A 10,066-nucleotide genomic window follows, 5' to 3' on the forward strand; every position below is an offset into this window, starting at 1 on the left:
GACGCACATTCGGATAAGTTCCACTGAAAGTTTAAATGAAATTACAGTATTCTGTTTTTTGAATGGCAGGAGATTTCAACAAAATAATATCATTTGCCCTTTGTTCATTTTGTATTGAAGACTATGGATTGATGTAAAATCAACAGCAGCTAGTATAATCCACTCACTTTCCTATTAGGACTGTTAAAATGGCTGTATCTACATTCTTAACCAATATATAATACATTATGGCTAGGTATAGACATTCAAAAAGCACAAGGCAGAATCAAGCTAAGTTACGTGGTTTTCTATAAGTGGCATAGTTTAGATCGGTAGTGAACAGGACACACATTTGCCCTTGGGTAGGGGAAAGGGGGTGGGGGGAATCTTAGACCCAGTTCCACCACTTTTAAATCAGTCTACATGTGCTGAACTTCTGTTCTGTTGCGGATATAGATCAGTTTTGTGTGCCGAACTTCTATTCTGTTATAGGCCGGTTTCCAAACACTAAAAATGTAATGTCTATATCTGGCTTATGGTTCTGGTTATGATATCAAAGATGAATATTTCACAATAATAATTATTTTTTCAATTCTATATTGTTTTACATTAATATATGTACATAAAATAAAGAGTCATGCCAATATATCCCAAGTGCATGGTTCTTTTTTTTCTCCCAAGCAAAATCTTTTACTGGAAAAAAAAATTAAGTATGTGGAAACCATTGTTACTATCCAATATATTTGTGTTCATATTTTTGCATTATTTAGAGCATTATAATTATGCTTTTAAAACAACAATTTATTACTAAACTGCAATTGCTGTGGCAAAGCTAAATTTGTTTAATTTTCAGCCGTAAGTATATCAAACCCTAAAGGAAGGAATAAATACATTCTCTAATTTTTTCCATAATTCACAAAAAGGTATGACTCAGATGCTAAGATGGTATAAACTGATATCATTTCAACATAGTCAGTGGATGCATGTTGATATATACCAGTTACAGATTTGGTCTATATGACTGTGTCCAGACAAGTGCGGCCGTGCATTATATGGCACTGTAGGCACAAGGTAGCAGCATGGGTTGGGGGAGGAATGACCCCAGGAGATCCTGGGGTCAAAAATCCCACATACACACAAAAAAAAGGATGGCACACATGGGGACAGTGCACGCTGCCCAAAATGGAACCTGGCCAGCCAAAGCCAGGCTCTGAGTGGCAGAATCACCACTGCTGCAGCCCCAGGAGGCCCCCAGAACCGCAGGTAAGGCTGCTGATCCCAGCCTCCCCTGCCCCACCCAGTGCAACTTGCCAGGTGCCAGAGGGCACATGGCACAGGCATTCCCCAGGGACAAGTAGGAGTGGTACAAGGTGTCCTGCTGCTAATTGTCCCTGAGGAAACAAACATCCACGCTTGTGTGGACGTGGCCTATGTTTCACAGAATCATATCACCGATAGAAAGGATTCTACAAATATGTCAGAAGTAAGACGATGGCCAAGGAATGTGTAGGTCTCTTATGGAATGCAGAGGGCAGTATAGTAAGGTGAAGGCTGAAATATTGATTGCCTTTTTTATTTCAGTTTTCACAAATAAGGTCAGCTATCAATTGATGAGTGCAGCTGGCAGCACAATTAGGAAACACAAGAAATTACATCTGTCCAGTTTTTATATTCATAAAAGAATAAGAATCAGTTTTCTTCCCAAACTGTAATTGACTGCAACATCAGGAAAAGTTTCTTACCATTCCTCATACATTTAAAGCAAATAATTCACTGCTGACTTAGGTAAGAAGTCTGCAGGGTAAAAAGTACATTATGAGGGGACTGGGTGACACAAGCTGACACCTTCTCTCTTGTTGTATTAAGGGTAGCTATGCCATCTGGTTTCTGCTGCCAGGGATGAAATGATGGCTAGGACTAGATTGCAAGTATGAGGATTGTCTCACTTTAGCTTCTTCAGAGCACTGGATAGGGACATCTGATTAACCTATAAATGAATCTCACTTGCAGCACCAAGGGCTTTGCTTCCATAGGGAGCTGTGTGTGCTAGCATCAACAAACCTATCTAGTGATGGCAAAATCTTTTGTGTAATTCCTCTGCAAAAAAGAGATATCCAGAAATCAATTCTGAGGAGTGGTTCAGGTGCCCCATGTTTTACAGAAATGACAGTGGCTCAGATCAGAAATTTCTCTAACAAATCTGTCTCCTTCATGACATTAAACAGAAGCTTTGGACACACCCAGGGCCAGATTCCATTCCATCTACTGGGCTTCTAAGTAGATTTAGATGCCTAAATGTGGTGCTATTTTAGTCTGTTCACATTGCAAAAAAATCTGCATTTATCTACTTTTGTAAACCACCATCATCAGACCCTCAAGACTGAGTCACACAATGGCAGCAAGGAGGAGGACCCACCCACCTTTTGCATTAAAAGTTTTTAAGGGACTTGAGCTGAACGCAACAGCATTGCACTTAACTGTGTACATCTATTGATGCTTTAATGGGTGGAATAGAATCTGGTCCCCCAGGTAGTGACTATCCCTCCCAAAGAATCTCAGCTTTCATTATGGCAGATGAAACTTATACACTAGAGTAAATACTACATAACTTTAAGGCAGAGGTGTCAAGTTCATCCAGCCCCATTGGCTGAATGAATAGCACAGGGCTAGTCCATGAGCTAGATACAAAACAAGGGCAGCCTTGCAGGCCAGATGACAAGGCTCTGTACTCTGGGTCATCCCACGGAGCTACCCACTGCTTGGAAATTTAGTGGTGATTGCTATAGCTCCTGGAGCCCTGATAATTAACATTGCCCGTGCTGCCAGATTTCCAGACCCAGTACAATGGAGGGTACTCCATTATACCCTCAGGAGTAGCCCTGTGGATCTAGCCTATGAGTCCTACTTTTTCAAAGACAGAAACATTTTATGAGAGGAAAATCTTATATGAACTCAGAGATCAAACTAAAATGGATCTAGTATCAACTAGATTCAAAGCTAAACCCCATCTTAAATTAAATACTCTACAAATGAGATGAAATCAATACTTAGCAATGCTTGGGTATTACCAAAATCAATAAAGCAGGAAGGCTTAAAGTATAGGAAGCTCAAAGCTGCTGCCTCATAACAATGGAAAATAATAAAAAACACTCCCTAATTGGCTGAAAACAAAAATACCCCATGTTTATTGTATTATGAAAATGGTCAGAACTGAGAAAAACATGTGCCAATATACTGAGGGTGGCTTATACCCTTCATTGAAAGTTGAGACTCTGCACAAACTTATACTTCAGGTAATGCATATGAATTAAAAGCTGTTCTTTTCTCAAATTCTGGAAAATTCAAAAGCATAATGAGGTCTGAAGACTCTGACTTTGTAACCAAGTGTAATTTTATCAGACTATTAACATTGCAAGTATCATGGGCAGGCACCATGCTTGTACAGCATTAAACATTCTGTTACAAATAATAAAACAATACCAGTGGCAATGTAATACCTAAAAGTAAATAATGTATTTTATCTGTCCTAGGGTTTTATGCATCTGCACATTGCGGTGGCATCTGCTTGTTTTCCATGAAAAATAAACAGCAACAGCAGAGTTCTTAGTAGATTTCATGGAATCAACTTTCATGGGTCCACTCCTTTCTCAGAGTAAAAATTAAATGCTGCATGCTTTTCAGAGTATAAAAATGTACAGTTTGTGGTGGTTTACTGTAGGTATTTTAGTGGGGGAAAGGGTGTTTGGGCAGATGGCAGTGTTTATACTTTAAGAGCCACCAAAACAGAAGCCAAGCAAAAAAGGACCATTCATTTACCTCCCATTTTATGATATGATGCCTTGGCACTCAGACCTCAAGATGTCCTTCCTGTTTTTGCACTGCCATAGTGCGCTGAAAACCTGTTTGTTTCGCTGTCCGGGGTAGGTATGTTTTAGCAGCATATTCACTTCCCAGTTTTCTCCTTTCCACTGAATACTCAGGGTATGTTATTCACAAATATATTAGCTTGGGTGCTTCCTATCTGCCCAATGAATTCTTTTCCACTTATGTATCTAGTCCTGTTTAGAAACATTAACAAGGGATTGAAGGTGGCAAAGCACATCAGGATTACTTTGTGTGATTTCTTTTTATTTCCACCCTCCAAAATCTCATATTCTGCCATACTCTTTATTAGGCCACTAGGATGTAGGCTAGCCATCTAAATAATGACTCTACTGCAGAGCCAGTGGCCATGGCCTTCTGAGACTTGGACACCTAAGAAAGTTGATGTTATGCTGTCTGTTGCTGGTAGGTGTTGTAAGGCTTTGGCCCCTTTCTGGTTGGTGCCTTGTTCCCTAGCAATGTCAGGGTGAGACTGCACCCTGGGGCCTCCTAGATGGTTTCGGGCACTGCCCCTACTTTCCTGCCACGTCTTTGATGTTAATTGATGGTGAGGCAGTTCCCTGTCAGTAGTCCCAAAGGGGTCTTGACCCTGGTCTTTCTTCATGGGGCTCCAAACCTCCCCTTTACCCCACCCTTACCACATCCACGGCCTGGGAAGACACTGCTCCCTGTAGTCTTCCCTGGGATGATCTCTTCTCATCCACATTACCTGCCTTGACCAGGATCGGGTCTTTCCGGCTGTCAATTTCTCCTGAGTCAATCCCTGGTCTTCAGATCAACTTTCGGGCAACTAAACCTGCCCCGGCTCGGGGTAACTGTAACTTAGGAAAATTCTTAACTGAAACAGGTATTCATCTGCCGACGGGCACCTCAGATTCTAGCTCCCAGGACCCCTCTGTCCCCTGAGATGGGAGAAGGAATCCATCCATCTCTCTGTGTGTTTTTCCCAGCGCCCAGCTGACTAGGAGCTAATAACTCATGATCCCACCACCTGGTGGTACTTGCCACTTCCCCGTAGGGCTCCGCTGCAGCCGCCACGTGCTCCTCCCTCTTCACCAGACTGCCCGCAGGGTTTTGTTGTCACTTCTTGCCCCTCCCCGTTGCAGTACCTGACCTCTCCAGCACGGCTGTGACTTTGCCCATGCTTGCAAGGAAGAACTGCTTCTACCTGCCGTGGCGGTCTGGTGATCCTCATCTCCCTGTTCCTGCAGCCGGGCCAACCCGGCTGATGCTGGAGCTTCCTTTCCAGCGCTCAGTTCTGCCACTGCCTGGCTCCGCAGCCTGTCTCCTCCAGCCGGCGTGCTGCTCCTCTCCTCCCAGCCAGCCGATTCTCTCCCCAGCTGCTCTTCAAGCAGCCCACGCTTCTCCGAGGCCCTGCCCCCAGGGCTCACCGATCTGCAGGCTCAGGCAGCTGCGGAACTGCCAAGCCTGCGTCAGCATTTCCCCGCAGCTGCCGCTTGTCTCCTTCCCTGCAGTAAGTACCAGGGCTCATCTGGAGGGGTCTTGGGACATGTTGCGGGGTGGGACTTTTACTTCCCCTCTCACACTGTCCTGGGTTCCATATTGTGCCTTGACTGCATTACACTGCTAGACTTCACTAAAAAAAAATCTCAATTCTTGTAACTCAAATAATCTTGCAAAGGCTCTCCCTCTTATTTATAATGAAAAACAATTGGGCTTCCTCACACAGAAAAGAATCTCTTCGGGTGTGCATGCACATGCGTTGGGAGCCCTTTCAAAAAGGGAACATTTCAAAAGGGCAGTAGGGGTTACTTCTAATTGTGATCTGTGAATGAGCTGAGAATGAGTCACACATAGGAAAGCTTTAATTCAGATTTTAATTCTGGCTCATATGTAGCTCCAGCTTTAACCCTGGATGAAGCAGGGTTAAAGTTAGAGTGGGTTTTGCTACATGTGGATTGTTCTTGGCTCATTCGCACCTAACAATTAGAACTTAGCAGCTGCTACCCTTTTGAAACCTTCCTCTTGTGAAAGGACTCCAAATGTACATATGTCTACGCCCAAAGGTGCAACACTGAAAAGCACCCCTTAGATTAATTTCACAGGCTACTTAAAAAAAATCAACCTACATGTAGGTAGACAGACAGACTGATAGATGGATACTATAATTTTAAACAACTAACAGGTATATTACCAGATAATTTATTTTCATCATTTTTGTAATGAAAATTTTTGGGTGTTCTGCCAAAATGTTCATGTAATGAGCATTCAAATTTTTATATTAAAAGTAGTAAATTGAAATACAATTTTCATAATTCATTGGGAGATACTTTGCCAAGAGGAAGCAGAACATTGGAAACTAGAGTATTATAAATCAGTTTCAAAGTTAGTTCTCGCAAACAAATTTTCATCAGTTGTATCAAAGTCTATTCCAGAGATGATAATTAGAAATTAGAAGAGAGAGAGAGGTATTTAGTCTGTGGCAGAATGGCAGTGTCTATCAGAGGAATAGGGGTAGTTTATTTCTTTCTAAATGTCAGCAAAGCTAGCAATAAATTCACCCAGTTTATTAGCATTGCCACTCTATTGGGGAGTTAAAAAGAAACTTACTGCATTGATTTCTAAGCTCTAAGAATATCAATAGATGGCTATTTAAAAGTTCACAAATACCTGGCTCTCTTCCATGCTAATAATTTTCCAGGATGTGAGTTGAAGCTGGTTTACAAATAATTAATTTTTGCTTTAGCTTTCATATCTGCCTTTAAGTCCATATCTGCCAGTGAAACAAAAGTTTCTACTTCAGGTAGCTAAATAATTGAAATAATTGAGTGTGGATTATTTGTTACATAGAATCTTATTTCACAAATTTAAAAAAACAACATCAATCATGTAATTCCATTAATTTTCAGTCTTCATGTCCAGAAAATAATCTAGGACAGTAGTTTTGTACTCATTAAAGCTGTCATTTACTAAATGGTACAAAGAACTAAGCATTCAGTTCTGAAAAGTACAGGAAATCAATTAAACTATTCACATGTTGAAAGTTAAACGTGTTCTTAAGGCTAGTGCTGGACTAGAGTTTGAGTGTACTTAACAGGACTGAGCCCTCATCTACTTTTATCCTTACCCGAATAAAGAAATTATATTTGAGGTAGCAATTTTGCTGCAACATTGATCTCTGAGAGATCCTTTCATCTCATTTGACCATTTATATATAACAGTAGTGCTTACATGATATACTTAAACTATAAAATAACAACACTTATGTACCTCTTCATGTTTGATTATCACAGTTAATCAACTTATCCTTGTGAAAGAATTTTGAGAAGCGAGGATGAAAAATATTGTATCATTAAAAGAATATATGAGGTACCCTCAAACATCTATTTATTATTTCTTTGTTCAAAGTCTTACTAAGTATAAATGTATTATAATAGTAAATATATTAAGTATATGTTTTCATTATGTAATAAGCAAAGATACGTGAAATGTAATATATTTTTAAAATATAGCTTTTAATAATTGAATTCCACTTTTCTCATAATGTTTGACTAAAATACTTCAGGTGTTTTGCCACAGGCATTTTTCAAAAATGTAATGGTGTACCAAACTGTACCATTGTACAAGAACACCTGTGAAAGGGTACTGTAGGGAAGGAACTCCCTTTGAAGCCTGCACTCACAAATTCTTTTTTGACCCTTCTGTTGAGTGGTGTACCCTGAATAACCATCACAGATGACATCATGAAGACTGAATGTCATGTGCCATCATTTCACAAGTGCCTAGAGTTAAGGCATTGGGTGCTCTATCCAGGACAATCATTCAGTTTGATTCTGGCATACAGGATCCATATTTAGTCAATGATAAGACTCTGACGCCTACAAAAATAATTCAGGGTTAGGTGTCTATGTGCTCTACATGGAGAATGGGGAGAGCTCACCAAAATTTGATTCAGGAAGCCTAGAGGTGTCTAGAGGTAGCCAAGAAGAAATTCTAAGCAGAGAGACTTCTGTCCCTCAAAGGACTTACATGCTTGTCTCTGAACTTTAGGCACCTCTATTCACTTGCAATCCAGAACATGTATCCCACCTTGAGACTGAAGATTGGTGCTTATCATAGTGACAGGGGCCACTTTTGCATAAGTGTTTACAGCACTTTCCCAGGAAATGGAAGATCTGGGTTCTAGACCCGCCTTACCCTGAGAAGACTCAAAACCATTTCTCCTACTTTCCAGGTGAATGCCCTAATTATAGGCTATAGAATAGGCTGTATAGAAAGAACCTTTCATCCTTGCTCTTCAGGCTCAGCCATTGGGTAGCCAGAAGTGCCAGTGTTATGAGACCAGGAGAACAAGGAAGAGAGAACATGCATGTCATCTGGTTAGGGCACGGGTGGGCAAAGTCCAGCCCACTGGCCAGATCTGGACCCTGGCAGACTCCATTTCCCACTCCTGGGGTCTTCACGGAAAGCAGCTGTAGCTATGTGGGGAGGGACTGCTGGGAAATAGAGTCTGGCTGCCAGCCGGATCTGCCATTTTACCCACCCTTGGGTTAGGGCCTTCCCCTCTGAGGTAAAAACTGGACTCTGTCCCCAAGATTATTTCTGTTCTTTTAAACCAATAGTTGTGTAAAATAAAATGTATATAGAGTCCTGAGAGCAGGAACCAGAATCCAGGACTCCCTCCTCCCTAGGTGGAGCCCAAAACATTTTTTCTTGTCGGCTAAAACTGCAATCTTTACACAAAGATGAATCATTCTGAAGTCCCTGAAGGAACCGCCCCCCCTCCCCTCCCGCCAAAACAAGGCCATTTATTGTGTATATGAAAAAAATACTTATTATATTTGGATAACTAAAATTTTAAAAAAGGCAGGGCAGGGTGGCATCTTGCAGACTAACTCATTCAGAGGTATGAGCTTCATAGGCTTCCTCTCTCTAAGATTAAAAAAGTAGATTAAAATGTCAAACTTGGTTTGTACGTGCCTTCTCATAAAGAAACGAGTTTTCTCGAGTGTAGAGAAGAATAAAACGGGTTTGGGCATAAGGATAGTTTAAACATCTGAATATGACATTTTGATCATGTCTCCTTTTCTTATTGATTTAAAGACCTTAAATGTTTGCTAGTTTTCTATATAGCATGTTGGGTACTTATCAGCATTTGGTCTTTATGCAGAAAATGTATGACCTTACATTTAGTTTACTGACCAGGATGACAAAGTTACAATGCATTTATATTACCAGGTATACATTTTTCTGGTACTGATAATATGTGCATGTGCCAGGAAAAGCAGTGGTAGGAGTTGCAAATCTGGTGAACTATCACCTAGGAAACCATGCTAGTGCCAACATGTCTACTGAACACCACAAATGCAGTTTCCAGGTGGACTTCCCATAAAACTGGTTCTTATTCTTGAACCCAGTTTTCCTAGTGACTTATGTCTGTTAAATAATAGTAGTCAGTCTATTTCTATAATCCAGGATATGTTGCTGGAAAGGTAAAAATATTAAGAGCAACAAGGCAAAAAAGAAGCATTAGCAAAAATGACTCAAAAAAGGAAATATCAGACAATTACATTTTAGAAAATGGCACCTGGCTAAAAGTGCAAAACAACAGAGATTATCAAAAATACTTCTTGCATCCCTGTACATGGAGGAATTCATAATGAAAAACGTTGGCATCTCTACTACTAAGGAAATCTGTGCTGAGCCTGATAAAACACTTAATTCTGGACCTCAACATATTTCTAATTTGTCAAAGTATTGAATATATAATCTCTAAGATCTAACCACCAAATAGTAATAAAACCAGCAGATAAAGGAGGAGCCACAGTCATCCTAAACCGTGAGGATTACATAAAGGATGCCAAGAGACAGCTCTCTGACACCACCTACTACAAAGAACTACAAGAAGATCCTACTCCCCTTTTCACCAAAAAACTCAACAATACCATCAAATCATTTCCATCAGGACTACAAGAAAAACTACAGACCTTGATCCCCCCACTACCTAACCCAGGGACTTTTTACATGCTCCGTAAAATCCACAAACAAGGGAACCCTGGCAGACCTATCATATCCAACCATGGGACCCTAACTGAGGAAATATCAGGTTTCGCTGAATCAATCTTAAAACTGCTTGTCACCCACAGAGCAAGTTTTGTCCAAGACACCACAGACTTTCTACGGAAACTTAAAAACATAGACCACCTTCCCAGCAACACACTCCTAGCCACCATGGACGTTACCA

At 40.7% G+C, this 10,066-nt stretch overlaps 1 protein-coding gene across 1 annotated transcript in view; it reads left to right on the plus strand.

The window, feature by feature from the left end:
* Window positions 1-1,470: 1,470 nt before the first annotated feature.
* Window positions 1,471-10,066, plus strand: part of GALR1 (galanin receptor 1) — a 29,851-nt gene continuing 21,255 nt past the window's right edge. Inside the window, exon 1 of the mRNA XM_014522530.2 lies at window positions 1,471-1,523. Within this exon, the coding sequence (XP_014378016.1) occupies window positions 1,471-1,523 (53 nt within the window). The remainder of the gene's footprint in view (window positions 1,524-10,066) is intronic.

This window comes from Alligator sinensis, unplaced genomic scaffold (genome assembly GCF_000455745.1).
Source record: "Alligator sinensis unplaced genomic scaffold, ASM45574v1 scaffold286_1, whole genome shotgun sequence".
NCBI lineage: Eukaryota > Metazoa > Chordata > Crocodylia > Alligatoridae > Alligator > Alligator sinensis.